The 16,633-nt window shown below is 38.9% G+C and overlaps 1 protein-coding gene across 26 annotated transcripts in view; it reads left to right on the top strand.

Annotated features, from left to right (window-relative positions):
• Positions 1–16,633, top strand: part of ATL2 (atlastin GTPase 2) — an 82,864-nt gene that overhangs the window by 33,336 nt on the left and 32,895 nt on the right. For 21 of the 26 annotated variants that reach the window (XM_081596180.1, XM_081596172.1, XM_081596177.1 and 18 more), the window contains one exon: positions 11,699–11,943. The exons of 2 other annotated variants lie outside the window; for them this stretch is intronic. In XM_081596180.1, coding sequence (XP_081452306.1) covers positions 11,743–11,943 — 201 coding nt within the window. In that variant the 5' untranslated portion in view covers positions 11,699–11,742. Of the gene's footprint in view, positions 1–11,698; positions 11,953–16,633 lie in introns of all 26 variants that reach the window. 3 more of the 26 variants (XM_081596168.1, XM_081596164.1, XM_081596155.1) reach the window with 1 other exon arrangement.

Below are 16,633 nucleotides of genomic sequence, written 5' to 3' on the forward strand. Positions count from 1 at the left end.
TACTTTTAATGTAATTATTTAGTTGGGTTTAAGTTTGCTATCTTGCTCTTTGTTTTCCATTTGTTCCTTTTGTCATTTGTTCTTATTTTTTCTTTGGGTTAATTGGGTATTTTTTAGTGTTTCATTTTGGTTCCTTGTTGTCTTTTTTAGCTTATACTTCTTTACTTTTTTAGTCACTGTGCTAGAGCCAATAGTATGCATCTGTAATGTATCAAAGTCCATTTAGAATCAGTGTTTTTATCACTTTCCACTTCAAAATCTTAATAACCTTAGAATGTAATTTAATTTACTTGTCTGCACATATTTGTCTTAATTTTTTAAAATCTTCTACATACTTTATAAACCCCACATTGCAGTCTATATATTGTTCTAAATGATCAATTATCTTTTAAGGACATTACTTGGGGGAAACAACCAGTCTTTTATTTTTGTATCCACTTATTTACTACTTTGGATACTATAGGAAGGAGTGAGGAGGCTTTCCATGTGGTATCATTTCTTTTCAGCTTGAAGAACATCATTTAGCATCTCACGTAGTGCATATCTTCTGGTGACAAATTTGGGTAGCTTTTTTGCTCATTATATTGCTTTCATTTTTCAATAATAGTTTCTGAATATAGAAGTCTGAATTGGCATTCTTTTTTTTCTTTAAACACTCTAAGGATATTATTTTGTTGTCTTCTGGCTTCCATTGCTTCTGATGAAAAGTAGTCATTTGAATTATTCCCTTTACCATCTGGTGGCTTAGATGCTAAAGAATCCTGCGGAAGACCTGGGTTCCATACCTGGTTTGGAAAGATCCCCTGGAGAAGGGAATGGCTACCCACTCTAGTATTCTGGCCTGGAGATTTCCATGGATTGTATAGGCCATGGGGTCTCAAAGAGTCAGACACCACTGAGTGACTTTCACTTTCTTCACCACATCACTTCTTTAAAAATTTTCCCTTTATCTTTGGTTTTTAGCAGTCTGACTCATGTGGTTTTCTTTTTGGGTTTACCCTATTTGAGGTTTGCTTTTTGGATCTGTAAGTCTCTGACACCAAATTTAGTAACATTTGACTCAGTTCAGTTCAGTCACTCAATCATGTACGACTCTTTGCGACCCCATGGACTGTAGCATGCCAGGCTTCCCTGTCAACCAACTCCCCAAGCTTGCTCAATCCCATGTCCATCCAGTTGGTGATACCATCCAACCATCTCATCCTTTGTCATCCCCTTCTCCTCCTGTCTTCAATCTTTCCTAGCATCAGGGTCTTTTCTGATGAGTCAGTTCTTTCTCATCAGGTGGCCAGAATCTGTCCAGTGAATATTTCATTTTAATTATTGTACTTTTCAGCTCTAGAATATTCATTTGTTTTCTAGTCATCTATTTATTGGCTGAAACTCCCTAACTATTCACTTATTAAGAGCTTATTGAACATATTTGTAATGTCTTCTTTAAAGCTTTTGTTGAACATCTGGGCCACTGCAGGATTGTTTTCTGTCAACTGCTTTTTTTTTTCCTTTACTATGGGCCACATTTTCTTCTCTGCATTTCTAATGATTTCTGATCATGTACTTTAATTGTACGTTGTGCATTCTGGAGATTCTGGATTCTGTTGTCTAATTTGTGTTGTGGCTCAAAGTTCACTTACTAATTGCTCTTTACCTTTTATAGGCTTGACTTTATACCTTTTTAGTGTGAATCTGTAGAAAGCTTAGAGGAAATCCTGCTAACTTGGGGATACTAAATCTCCAAAGTGTCTCCTCTCTTTTCAGGTCTTAGTATTAGGCTTTGTTTGGGTGGATCTTCAGTAGACCTTAAAATAGGTAAGCATGGGCTTTGATTCTAAGATAGGGCCTTCCTGGTGTTTTAGCCTGATGCCTGAGGTGTTCTGTCCACAATGGCTGGGCCAAAATGTCACAGTGTCCCAGTACAATTTGACTTCTGGTATCTCTGCTCCTCTTACAACCTTGTAGTTGCTGCTTTTTGTAAGCCTTGCATAGCGTGTTCTCCTGTACCTGTGAAGCTTGTCACCCTTGGCCAAGGACTTCTGGGCTCTACCTCGGGGCTGTACCTCTGCATTGTTGTTGTTCAGTCTCAGTCGTGTCTGCCTGTTTGTGACTCCAGGGACTGCAGCATGCCCGGCTTCTCTGTCCTTCACCGGACTTTGCTCTAACTCATGTCCATTGAGTTGGTGATGCCATCCAGCTATCTTGTTCTCTGTCATCCCCTTCTCCTCCTGTCTTCTACCTTTCCCAGCATCAGGGTCTTTTCTAATGGGTCTTGACATCAGGTGGCCAAAGTATTGGAGCTTCAGCTTCAGCATCAGTCCTTCCAGTGAATACCTCTGCATAGTTCCTTTTTCTCTGTCCTGCCTCACAGCGTCCCATCCCACGGCCTTTAGTAGTCCTGAACTCAGATCTTTGCTTGTGCTTTGGTTCCCCACTCTAGGTTTATGAAATTGTTCCTAGACAGACAGAGGCCGTGGATGGATGTGTGTGTGTGCGTGCGCAGAGTGGCCGTGGGTGGGGGTGTGTGTGTGTGTGATCTTTTCCCAAGGATTCTTCTCTCTGTTGTCCAGTGTTTGAAAAAAGATGCGTTGTATATTTAGTTTAGTTTTATAGTTTGTGGCAGAGGGCCAGTCTGGTCGCAGTTATTCTAATGACTGAAAGAAGAAGCCTCAAATGTTGTTTCTGTCTCCCACCACAACTCCCAAGTGAGCCTGTGTTGTTAAAAACAAAGCAAAACAGAATTGGGGAAGATTTGTACTACTTTGTGATCTGCCTTTTTCCTGGTTATTTTATACCAGTCTTAAAGATATCTTTAATTTCTTAAATGTGCATATGTGTTTTCAAGCTGCATAATATGTCAATATGTAGTTAAAATATTAGGCCAGTTTCCAGTTTTGAGACATTCAACATTAATTTTCACTACCATAAATAACACTGATAAACCAACTTGTATATCTTTTTTAGTATCTTTATTTTCTTGTAATAAAGATCTAGAAATAGATTTACCATGATATAACCTCTTTAAAGCTTTTCAAATCTGTGCTGAAATAAACTTTTGAGCACTTAATATACTATTTTTATTTTGTTATGGAGTGTAGATGTGGAACGAATAAATACCAGACACCAAAATATCACTTTGCTTTGTTGAATAGCTAATTTTTGTAAATAGACTAAGTGCACTGAATCCAGGCCATTTTCCATAAAAATTTGTTTTAAGTTTTTATTTGGAATGTGAATAATAAAATATACTTTCATCGCTTCTGAAAAGTGAAATACTTTTTACTTGGTTCTCTTTCTACAAGTTTAGTTTTGGGTTGATGTAATCTAATGCTAGTAGCATTTTATTGTAATGTAGATTTACAGCACCTTTTATTGTCATAGCTTCTAATTAAGCTTGAAGTTTTCAAATGTACTTAGGTCAGTCCTGAAGTGTCACATTCCCAGTTGGAGTATGTACTGAATGTACGAATTTGGCAAATATAAGATAAAGTATGATTCAATGGCCAAAAAAAAGAAGGAAAATGATAGGTGTCTTTGTTTTTTTATAATTGGCTTTTACATTTTAAAGCAGTTTAAAACGGTTCATAGCAAAATAGAGCACAAAGGAGAGTTTGGGGGTCCCCCCACTTCCTCACACGCCTACAGCCCTATCAACATCCCACACCAGAGTGGTGTATTTGTTACAATCAGCAAACTTTCATTGACATATTATCATCATCCAAAGTCCAGAGTTTACAGTAGGTTTCACTTTGGGAGTTGTATATTCTGTGGGTTTTGGCAAATGTATAATGACGTATTCCTAACATTAGTTTCATAGCCCTGAAATTCCTCTGTGCTCCACCTACTCATCTCTTTTTTTCTCCAACCCTCGGTAAATACTGACTTTTTTTTTTAAACAAAGGTAGTGTCTTTTTTTTTTTTGTAGGCCTTGTGGCAAATAGGTTAAGTATATTAGGAAAACTATATTGGCAGGCTGAAATCTACTTTCCCAGCAATCTCTTAGCACTGAAAAGTGGAAATGAAATCAGTATTCTCTGCATAGAATTTAACTTCAGTTTAAAATCTTAAGTAACGCTAAATTTAAAAAGACTTCCACTTGTAGGTAATCACTATTAATATTTACAGGTATTATAAATAAATTTGCATATAATTCTTATTTTTTTGTCAACGGCCTATATCACTATTTGATGAATGAAGTACTTTACATGTATTTAGTCCAAACTTAGTAGAGAAATTATGGTGGGGGAGTCAATTTAGCTGAACCATGTTATTGTGCTCTATAATACCTTTGAAACATTTGCTACACTTCCTTTTAGAAGTCTGTTGACTAGAAATAGTGACAAATATGCTGCCTGTGTATCTAGAGTCTATCTTTATCCATGATATTAAAGGAAAACAGGCTACTGTAGTCAACTAATTTAGGTGAAATTTCAAGTTAACAAAGATTTCCTGCCAAATGGTTCAGCTCAGTCGCTCAGTCGTGTCTGACTCTTTGTGACCCCATGAACCGCAGCACGTGAGGCCTCCTTGTCCATCACTACTCTTGGAGCCCACTCAGACCCATGTCCATCGAGTCGGTGATGCCATCCATCCATCTCATCCTCTGTCATCCCCTTCTCCTCCTGCCCTCAATCTTTCCCAGCATCAGGTCTTTTCAATGAGTCACTTCTTCATCAGGTGGCCAAAGTATTGGAGTTTCAGCTTCAGCATCAGTCCTTCCAATGAATATTCAGGACTGATTTCCTTTAGGATGGACTGGTTGGATCTCCTTGCAGTCCAAGGGACTCTCAAGAGTCTTCTCCAACACCACAGTTCAAAAGCATCAATTCTTCGGCGCTCAGCTTTCTTTATAGTCCAACTCTCACAATCATACATGATTACTGGGAAAACAATAGCCTTGACTAGATGGACCTTTGTTGACAAATGGTTAGCTTTTGTTTTTATTTTTAAGACACCAACTAATGCTTTCTTTACATTAAAGATAAGACTTATTGGTTTTAACAAAATCAGCAAGCTCCAGATTTGGTCATTGTGACATTTTAGCACTTACTGATTTTGAATTCCTTTTAATTGTGCACGTTAGTACGTGGTCAGTTGTGTTTGGCTTTTTGTGGTCCCATGGACTGTAGCCCACCAAGCTCCTCCGTCCATGGAATTTTCTAGGCAAGAATGCTAGAGTGGGTTGCCATTTCCTACTCCAGGGTCTTTTTAATTAAAATGTGTTATTTGTTAGATCTTTGTACTTTTATTTGTGATTTTTGTGATAAATATACTACTCTTGAGTTGCTAGAAGTATTTCCCAAACTAATTATGTGATTGTCAAATTTGCTTATAAAATGGGTGGGAAGGGGCATGTGTAAAACTCCTGAGTAAAATATGTACATTTCATTCATTCAAGAAATATTTGTTAAACACTTGCTAGGTGCCAAGCGGTTTTCTAAATGCTAAAAGCAAGAGTAGTCAACAGGGTGATTAGGATCCTGTTTTTGGTGGCCCGCACCTTCTATGCAGGAGGGGAGGATATGATGTACACATGTTAATGAATGAAAAAAGATCATTTTAAATACTGAAAAAGGCTCTGGGGGAGAAAAACCCTGTTCTGTTAAAGTGATGGGTAGGATCTGTAATTTAGACGGAGTGACTGAGGAAAGCCACATGGAGGAGATAACATTTGCAGTGACACCTAAACGATGGAGAAGCAAGCCACTTGAATTTCCAGGGACAGAGCTTTCCAGACAGGGGAGAATACAAGACAAAGATTTTAATGTGGGGAACAGGTTTGGCCTGGTCAAGGAACAGCAGGAGGGCTAGATTGCACAGAACTGTGGAGGCTGTGATCAGGAACTTAGAAGATTTTTTTCCCCCCTCTATTTTCTGGTTACAGTGGGAAACTAATTGAAGGTTTTAAGCAAAGGATTGGTAATCTAGGAGGGGAGACATATAATAAATAAGTACTTATATAAATATTCAAATAATGGGTGGATAAAGTTTGGGGGAGTGTAGGAGGACTAGGAACCTTGGGAGAAGATATTCATGAGGAAATGACATTTAAACTGAGGCTTAAAGAATTAATTAGAACAACATGGGAAAGAGTATTCCACACAGAGGAATAGCATGGTGAAATATGAGTCTAGAAAGAGCTTAGTGGCATAAGGCTCTGAAAAAGGCTAGCTTGTCTATTTGTAGTTTACAGAGGGGAAAATAACACCAAATGGGGCAGGAGAGATTTGGTAATGAGTACAGGGTTTTATGACAAAGGTCTGTCTAGTCAAACAAAGGCTATGGTTTTTCCATTAATCATGTATGGATGTGAGAGTTGGACCGTAAAGAAAGCTGAGCACCAAAGAATTGATGCTTTTGAACTATGGTGTTGGAAAAGACACTGGAGAGTTCCTTGGACAGCAAGGAGATCCAACCAGTCCATCCTAAAGGAAATCAGTCCTGAATATTCATTGGAAGGACTGATGCTGAAGCTGAAACTCCAATACTTTGGCCACCTGATGCAAAGAACTGACTCATTGGAAAAGATCGTGATGCTGGGAAAGATTGAGGGCAGGAGAAGGGGCGGACAGAGGATGAGATGGTTGGATGGCATCACCGACTCGATGGACATGAGTTTGAGCAAGCTCCAGGAGTTGGTGATGGACAGGCAAGCCTGGCATGCTGCAGTCCTTGGGGTGGCAAAGAGTCGGACATGACTGAGCGACTGAACTGCATTGAACTGAACAGGATTTTATGAGGCACATGTACGATTTTAGCTGTTAATCCTCTGTAACAGTGATTTTAATGAGAGTAACTTAATCACATGTGCAGTTAATATTATTAGTAGTTGCTACTCTGTGAGGATTAGATTGGAGGAGGGGGCAAGAAGGGAGACCAGTTTGGTTCCACTTTAAATGAGCTAGGATGGTGGTTTTGCTTTCACTTTTGTCTCAGGTTCAAAGGATTTGTTAAAAAAAAAATAAGCCACTTATTATATATAAATAAGTAATACAAATATTTATTAGAGAATTATCTAGCTAACATTAAAAGAATATTAACATACTAACATTAAAAGAAAAGAGAAATAGAGCAGAGGATGCATCACCAAATTGGGTTTGACCAACATCCAGACTTAAACAACGCTGGGAAGTCTCGTGACTCAGCACATCTGGAGCTCCAATTGGGAAAAGGTCCCAGGCATCCACTCCGTTGGTGAGACATCAAAGATTGCAGTGCAGTTCAGGGTTCCCATTTATAATCCCAGGATGCAAACTGATATCATCATCAATCTGTGACCAAATTGCAAGCCTAGTTTCATGTTAATGCTGTTTGTTTTGTCTTGTAAAACTTGGAATGTTGTTAAGCCTGAGGCTTGGTTGGCCAGCCCCCCTTCAGGGGCTCAGCAATCTCAAAATTCTTCCCCCTTCTTATCTGCAAGTCTTGCACTCACAGCAGGCAGTCATTCCCTGTCACTCACAGACAGGGAGGGCAGTGTCCAGGCAGGTTAGAAGCCAGGTCAGAGACCTGCTCTGCTTTGTCTCTGAAGCCTAAACAAGACTATTTATTTAATTTCCCTGACAGATGGTGGTGATGAGAATAAGGATGGTATCAGTAGAGATTTTGAGTGAAGACAGATTTAAGGCCTTGGTTAGATTTAGGGGTTTGAGCATTCTTTGGCATTGCCTTTCTTTGGGATTGGAATGAAAACTGACCTTTTCCAGTCCTGTGGCCACTGCTGAGTTTTCCAAATTTGCCTCCATATTGAGTGCAGCACTTTTACAGCATCATCTTTCAGGATTTGAACTAGTTCAACTGGAATTCCATCACCCCCACTAGCTTTGTTCCTAGTGATGCTTCCTAAGGCCCATTTGACTTCACATTCCAGGATGTCTGGCTCTAGGTGAGTGATCACACCATTGTCATTATCTGGGTCGTGAAGATCTTTTTTGTACAGTTCTTCTGTGTATTCTCGCCACCTCTTCTTAATATCTTCTGCTTCTGTTACATCATTTTGTCAACAAAGGTCCGTCTAGTCAAGGCTATGGTTTTTCCAGTAACCATGTATGGATGTGAGAGTTGGACTATAAAGAAAGCTGAGCGCCGAAGAATTGATGCTTTTGAACTGTGGTGTTGGAGAAGACTCTTGAGAGTCCCTTGGACTGCAAGGAGATCCAACCAGTCCATCCTAAAGGAGATCAGTCCTGAATATTCATTGGAAGGACTGATGCTGAAGCTGAAACTCCAATACTTTGGCCACCTGATGTGAAGAGCTGACTCATTTGAAAAGACCCTGATGCTGGGAAAGATTGAGGGCAGGAGGAGAAGGGGATGACAGAGGATGAGATGGATGGATGGCATCACCGACTCAATGGACACGGGTTTGGGTGGACTCCGAGAGTTGGTGATGGACAGGGAGGCCTGGCATGCTGCAGTCCATGGGGTCGCAAAGAGTCAGACACGACTGAGCGACTGAACTGAACTGAGATTTTGGGGTATGGAAAAGGAGAAATGTATCATGGACAGGCCTCAGGTTTGTACCTGCAAATGGGTAGATGGTGATGTTGTTACATAGTGACACTGGTCAATTAAAGGTCACTGTAGAGATTTAGCATTCTGAAGTTGTAAATAAAAGCTTCTCCTATGGGATTGATTATTTTAAAATTGCAGTGCAGTGCGTGCTCAGTCTTGTCTGACTCTCTGCGACCCTATGGACTGTAGCCTGTCAGGCTCCTCTGTCCATGGGATTTTTCCAGGCAAGAATACTGGAGTGAGTTGTCCTTTCTCCAGGGGATCTTCCAGACTAAAGGATCCAACTTTCATCTCTTGTGTCTCTTGCACTGGCAGGCAGATTCTTTACCCCGAGCCATTTACTGTCTCCTTATGACAGGCACATATAATGCTTACTATGTATTAAGCATATTTCAACTCATTGAATCCTGATGACAACTTAATGTGGTAGGTGCTGTCACTATCCCCGTGTTACAGATGAGAAGACAGGCACAGAGAAGTTAAAAGACATATATCTAGACAGTTTTGGTTCCTGGTTCATTTTTAACTACTAATTAGGCTTGGAAGATTTTAATCACACAGTTTGCATACTGTATGGTAATTATCTAGACTCACCTAATGGTATATTAAATTGGAATTTAACTGTGTTAGACTTTTCCTGGGAAGTTGACATCTTTGTGCATTCAGATAGCATACCTGGCTGTATCTTTATAGCATTGAAACAAGCAGTGGTAATATCCTCTTTAATTAAATATTACTTTCTTTTATTTTCTAAAATTCTTTGAAATTGCTTGGTCTTTATGTGTGTGTGTGTGCGTGCACACATGCGTGCGTGCGTGTGTGTGCGCGTGCGTGCGTGTGTGCGCATGCGCTAAGTTACTTCAGTCGTGTTTGATTTTTTGCGACCCTGTGGACTGTAGCCTGCCAGGCTCCTCTGTCTATGTGATTCTTCAGGCAAGAATACTGGAGTGGGTTGCCATGCCCTCCTCCAGGGGATCTTCTTGACCTAGGTATCGAACCTGCATCTCTTATGTCTTCTGCATTGGCAGGCAAATTCTTTACCACTAGTGCACTGGAGAAGGAAATGGCAACCCACTCCAGTATTCTTGCCTGGAGAATCCTAGGGACGGCAGAGCCTGGTGGGCTGCCGTCTATGGGGTCGCACAGAGTCGGACACTATTGAAGCGACTTAGCAGCAGTGCCACCCTAATTCTTTGAAATTGCTTGGTCTTTGTATTGTATTGTTAACTGTTTGCAGCACTTTTTGAAATAGTGTTGATTTTACTTTGTTGATTTTACTTTACTTTACTTTATGAGGTTAAATGTACCTCATAAAGTGAAGGTAAAGGCTCTAATGTGCTTGCATACTCAGTCGCTCCATCGTGTCCAACTTCTTGCGACCCCATGGACTGTAGCCCGCCAGGCTCCCCTGTCCGTGGAATATTTCAGGCAAGAATACTGGAGTGGGTTGTCATTTCCTCCTCCAGGGGATCTTCCTACCCAGGGATTGAACCTGCATTGGCAGGTGGATTCTTTACCACTTTGCCACCTGGGAAGCCTGAAGTCTCTAATAGTCTTTGGAAATCACATAAGCTAGATGTTTCTTTTTGTAAAGAGACTAAAAATTCATTAATGTAGGTATGTAATCTTTGCTCGGAGAATAGTGTCTTTTGGACTGATACTGGTACACTAGTAATGTGCCACTCCTCTGAGAGGAGAGGCTGTCATTGGGTTGAGCATAGTAGATGCTGTATGTTTCCTTAGATTGGAAACTGGCACTTGGTAGACAAGCTCAAGGGGGAGAGTCTCTTAAAGACATTGATGTGGGAAAGGATAAGATCCCCAGGGGTGTGCTAGTGGGATCCAGCAGTTGATAGGGAAGAAAGGCAGACAGGGTATTATTGCACATAGCCTTTGAAACTAGCTATTTGTTGTTTAGTTTGCTAAGTTGTGTCCAGCTCTTTTGTGACCCCATGAACTGTAGCCTGCCAGGCTCCACGGTCCATGGGATTTCCCAGGCAAGAATACTAGAGTGGGTTGCCATTTCCTTTACCAGGTGATCTTCCCAGCGCAGAGATTTAACCTGCGTCTCCTGCATTGGCAGGCAGGTTCTTTACCACTGAGCCACCAGGGAAGCCGAAACTAGCCATTAGGTGGATTTAAAAAAACAGAACAGAACAAAATAGAAACCTAAACTTTAGAAAATTCTCTCTTCTGTTACATATTCTATTGTTACTTTTTCATCACTATTCAGTAAAGTTCTTCTGCAAAGGTTAACTTCTTGTTGTGCGCTAGGTGAACAAAAGAGTTTATATAGCTGTTTCTTAGTGAAAGTCGCTCAGTTGTGTCCAGTTCTTTGTGACCCCATGGACTATATAGGACATGGAATTCTCCAGGCCAGAATACTGGAGTGGGTAGCCTTTCCCTTCTCCAGGGGACCTCCCCAACCCAGGAATTGAACTGGGGTCTCCTGCATTGCAGGTGGATTCTTTACCAACTGAGCTAGCTGTTTCTTAGGAGTTAGGTAATTTTGAAGGGGTATCTATGGTGTTTGGTGAGAAAGGGTCCTAGAGGCAGGTGAAACTCTGTCCCTCACTAATTGTCCTTCTTGTGCCTTCGTGTCTTCCACTAAAACATTAATCATGTGCTTTGTTTTAATAAGGAAGGCTATTCTTTTAGGTAACTTTTATTAAATTAGGACCCATTAGCTTTATCATGTGCCATTTTGGGAAACTTTTTAGGATATTAACAACTATATATATATATTTATATATACACACATAAATAAATATATGTATTTTAGTCTTTGTAACTTGGAATTATTTCCAAGTAAGGGGGAAGAATGGAATCTGAATTACTAGGTGAAATTGATAGTTTCTATGTGCATACAGTAGCAGAAGTTGTTTATAGAGGAATACAGTGTTCAAGAACAGTGCTGCTCACATTTAGCTGTTAAGACCTAATTGAGGCCATATTTAGTATTGCTGCTTATCTGTATATATAGTAGGAAAGTGACTGGTATTCTTGGTCCTATCTAATATTATAGAGGGAGCAAGAAATTCAGTATGTATTTGAACATCACCTTCGTAACTATTTCCAAGTGACCTATAATGGGGAAGAAGTTGTTTGAAATTATGCTTTTGTTGTGGTCCTTTAGGAAAAAGTTTAGAATGCAGGAATTAAAGTAACCTATTTCTCTCTTTTTTAACTCTAGGTGAGAATTATGAAGATGATGACCTAGTAAACTCTGATGAGGTTATGAAGAAACCATGTCCAGTACAGATTGTTCTTGCACATGAAGATGACCATAACTTTGAGCTTGATGAAGAAGCTTTGGAGCAGATATTACTACAGGAGCACATACGAGATCTAAACATAGTAGTGGTATCCGTGGCAGGAGCTTTTCGTAAAGGGAAATCATTTCTACTGGACTTCATGCTTAGATATATGTATAACAAGGTGAATAGTGTCTTTTAAATTGAACCAAATTAAAAAAAAAATTACCAATCAGTCTTGTTTAAAAATAATAGATAAAAAGCAGTAAGAGCTGTATCTTTAGGTTTAAAAAATATTAGTTCTTGATAAGACTTCTCAGTTAAGACATAATGTAAGTTTGTTTGAGCTCTTGATTCTTCTTCATCTCCCATCTCCATAATTCCTCTTTGCAGGTAGTACACATTGAGGCATATGGTTGAGCACCTGTGTTCACTGTGTTCCAAGCATTGTAACTCTTAACTCAAAATGTCTGAGTATACTTTAAATTTCCTGAGTATTGTTCAGTCTCTCCTTTTTTGTATTTCTTCATACCTTCCCCTTCTTGATCACCTTTGCATTAAAGGGTGAAGTAGGCTGATAGAGACTTCTGAAAAGGTATACTTATGCTTCTCAAATAAGTCTCCTTTAGAGAATTTTTCTTTTTGAGGTAAGATTCAGTTCCTTAAAGTGACTTCCGTGGCCTTCCATGATCTCTAAGCCTCATTCCTTGCCTCGGTAGTTTTTGCAGTTTCTTGACTATGTCATATTATCTCTCAGATGTTGCTGTATTGTTGGCTAATCTTTTCATTGAAAGCCTTCCATGATTTCTAAGACTATGTTATGACTATATGGCTCAGGTCATGTGTTGCATTGGTCCTACTTTACTTTAGTTACTTATTTTTCCTGGCTAGTGTAACCTCAGTCAGGAGTGGCCTTATCTTGATTACCATGTCTCTTGCGCCTGGCACAGTAATTGGCCCATGAAGTGAAGAACTGAAGTCGCTCAGTCGTGACCGACTCTTCGCGACCCCATGAACTGTAGCCTATCAGGCTTCTCCGTCCATGGGGTTTTCCAGGCGAGTACTGGAGTGGGTTGCCATTTCCTTCTCCAGGGGATCTTCCTGACCCAGGGATCGAACCCGGGTCTCCCGCATTGCAGGCAGACGCTTTTACCCTGTGAACCACCAGGGAAGCCCAATTGGCCCATAGTAAGCACTTATTTTCTATTTTGACTAATGAATCACCCTTTCTGTTTTCACTTTTTGACAGTTGTTATTTTCCAGACAATTGGTATTTCCTTCCCTTTCCCTGACTTTGACTTTCTCCCCTGGAAAAAAAAGCCAAAAAAATAAAAATAAAATAATCCCACCCCCCCACCCCCCACTTGAATCAGAATATTTTTCTAATAGTTGAAAGTTGGGCTGAGGAAATGAGAGTTTGATAGGAACCAAGAAGGAGGAATTGAAATTTTGGAGTGGAGCACTTAGGGGGGAATGGCTTTATAGGAAGAGGCTTTAGACATTCAGAAGGCCACATGAAGGTACTAGAAATAACACTTAGAATTATGTAATTGTCTAAACATCTGTCATGGTGTTCATCTTTACGAATTCTATGTAAATCTGTAACTGGCTGTGTATGTACCTTGAGATAAGTAGTAGGGCAGACATTCCTAGTTGATTTTCCAGGAAGCTTTTCAGTATTCTTTTTGTAGGAATCTTTTCAGGCATACTTAAATACACCTGTGTATCAAGGATATAGTTCATGTTAAAGAACACTATTTTGCAGAAGTTGGGAGATGGGAAAGATAAACAGTAAAGTTTTTCCACTTAAACTTGATTATTTTCCAGAATTTTACATCTGAAATAGAGAAATGTATAATGACTTATTCTTTAAAAAAAAGAAAAAGACTGTACATTTAAAGATGATGAATTTCTGTATTTTGAGGCTCTAACTTCTAAAGTTAGCTTGTGTATATTGTATCTATCTGTGTCTGAGCTGTTCACTGCAAGTATGTTTGATTCCAAGTAGGTGACAGATAGAACGTTAGAAGGAGAAGGAAGATTAGATCACTTGTCTAGCAAGTTTCACCTTAGGTGCAGTTTCTTATTTGACTTCAGATCAGTTAGTAGTGGCTGTTCAGAGGGGGAGTAGCAGCCCACACATGTGTCATATTTGTTAACTCTGAACTAATAGACAGTGTAGAACCTTACACATTGTTGTAGCCTTCTCAGTTAATATCTTCAAAGGTAACCACTATTCTGAACTCTCACCACAGGCTAATTTTGTCTGTTTTTGAACTTCACATGAATGAAATCATACCATATGGGTTTATGTTTGGTTTATTTGTTAAGGTATCTGTGAACTACCCATGTTTTTGCATCTGTGATAGTCCATTGTTTTTGTTACTTTGGTATTCCATTATATGATTATACCACCTTTTTTTTTATCCATTTAATTGTCAGTGGATAATCTTAATAAGTTTTAGTAAGCTGATTTTTGAATCACTTGTTTCCAAAGTAAAGTAGATTACTCTGTTGTCAGTAGGAATTGTTAGAAAAATGTTGATCAAGTGGTCATATAAAAGTGATTCCAATTTCAAGAATCAGTCTAGGAAGGTAGAAACTTAATGTAGTAGAATTAAATTAGTAAAACATAATTTTTGGGATATATTGAACACTCAGTAATGGGAATTGTTACTACTGAACTGTTCTAGATAAGGATTCTTAATCCTTTATAGAGTTGCTTCCCTTTTTAAATATTTCTTATTTTTTAAATTTATTTGTAATCTTTCCTTATTTTTTTAAAAAACTTTTGTGAACAATTTTTCATGTATAAAAGTAGACAATGAATGCCCATGTACTTAATAATTTTTAGCAAAAAAGTGATTTTAATTCTTATAAGATTTCTCTCCATTTCTTTTTCTTGGTAAATTTATTTGTTGAAAAATTTGATTGTTGGTCTTACAGAGCTTCCCAGTCTGGGTTTGCTGGTTTTACCCCATTGATGCAGTTTTCTTGTTCTTTTGTTTTGTGAATTTCCTGTAAATTGTTAGTTGAACCTAGATCAGACTCAGGTTTGACTTTCTGGCAAGAGCATTTCATAGATGATATTTTCTTCTATGAGGAGGCAGTTATCTTTTCATGTAACAGTTTTTGATTCTTTACTGATTTCTGGGTATTGTGATTACTAAGCATTTAATAGGTATTGTCTCTCAGTATTCACAGTAACACTATGGAGTTGTATTAGTATTTTAGCTTGGAGTTGAAGAATGAAACTCAGAGTAAGTGGCACAGCTGGGATTCCAAGCCAGGCAATTTGATGCCAAAGCCTTTATTCTAAAAACTATTATGTAAAATGATGTTTGGTCCATTTATATACTTACATTCAATTGTTCTTTTGTAAGTGTTTACTTTTCATTGTTTACTTGAGAAATTGAAATAGGCTGACAAGGGTACATGCCTGATAACTTTTCTTGCTGCCCACTGGTATCTGTGCTTATTAAGTAAGAGAGTTTTGACTCTGTTTATATCATAATTGCTAGTGGCACTTTAAGGGGAGTTACCTGTAGTTTTTATTTTTTTCCATTTTAAGAGCTGCTCCCAGAACTTCTTCCAGAGATCAAGAGTAGGAACTATCTTTAAGGATTATATGTGCTGCTACCTATAATTTGCCAAAAGCACACCTATATCAGGATCAGTATATGGGATGTTGAACTTGGTTTCACGTTTTTCTCTAAGGCTAATAATATCTGAGATTAAGACTTAGAAATGTTAATCCATGAAAAAACCTTGGTTTCTTGTGCTTTCTAAGAAAGAAATGTATTTAGAGGAAGAATAATGCTTTTTTAAGTTTCTTCCTAGGGTCACTTTATTATTGTTATTATTTTGTGGTGTAAGTTAAATATAACCAAGTATGTAAGCCTTAGTACAGCCAGTGAATTTTCATTGAGTTATACTTTTGTGACCACTGCCTCTCAGATAAAGAAAAGCAGCACTTTCAGCACTCCAGAAGGCTCTCTTGTTCTTTCTCCTAGTTACTACTATCTCCAGCTCTCAGGAGCCACTGCTGTTCTGACTTAAATCACCATCAATCAGTTTTTTCTACTTTTGAATTTCATATAAATGTAATCATAAAATGTGCACTCGTGTCGGTTTTTTATTAAGTCTAAGAGATTCATGTTGTTGCATGTATCAGTAATTGTTTTTTTTAATTGCCGAGTGATATTTTGTTGGATGAAGATACCATAAGCCTGGAAAAGGTCAGTTTTCATTCCAATCCCAAAGAAAGGCAATGCCAAAGAATGCTCAAACTGCTGCACAATTGCACTCATCTCACACGCTAGTAAAGTAACACTCAAAATTCTCCAAGCCAGGCTTCAACAATATATGAACTGTGAACTTCCAGAAATTCAAGCTGGTTTTAGAAAAGACAGAGGAACCAGAGATCAAATTGCCATCTGCTGGATCATCGAAAAAGCAAGAGAGTTCCAGAAGAACATCTGTTTCTGCTTTATTGACTATGCCAAAGCCTTTGACTGTGTGAATCACAATAAACTGTGGAAAATTCTGAAAGAGGTGGGAATACCAGACCACCTGACCTGCCTCTTGAGAAACTGTATGCAGATCAGGAAGCAACAGTTAGAACTGGACGTGGAACAACAGACTGGTTCTGAATCGGGAGAGGAGTACATCAAGGCTATATATTGTCACCCTGCTTATTTAACTTATATGCAGAGTACATCATGAGAAACGCTGGGCTGGAGGAAGCACAAGCTGGAATCAAGATTACCAGGAGAAGTATCAATAACTTCAGATATGCAGATAACACCACTCTTAATGGCAGAAAGAGAAGAGGAGCTAAAAAGCCTCTTGATGAAAGTGAAAGAGGAGAGTGG

Source organism: Giraffa tippelskirchi, chromosome 4 (genome assembly GCF_054371585.1).
Source record: "Giraffa tippelskirchi isolate mGirTip1 chromosome 4, T2T-mGirTip1v1.2.pri, whole genome shotgun sequence".
Taxonomy (NCBI): Eukaryota; Metazoa; Chordata; class Mammalia; order Artiodactyla; family Giraffidae; genus Giraffa; species Giraffa tippelskirchi.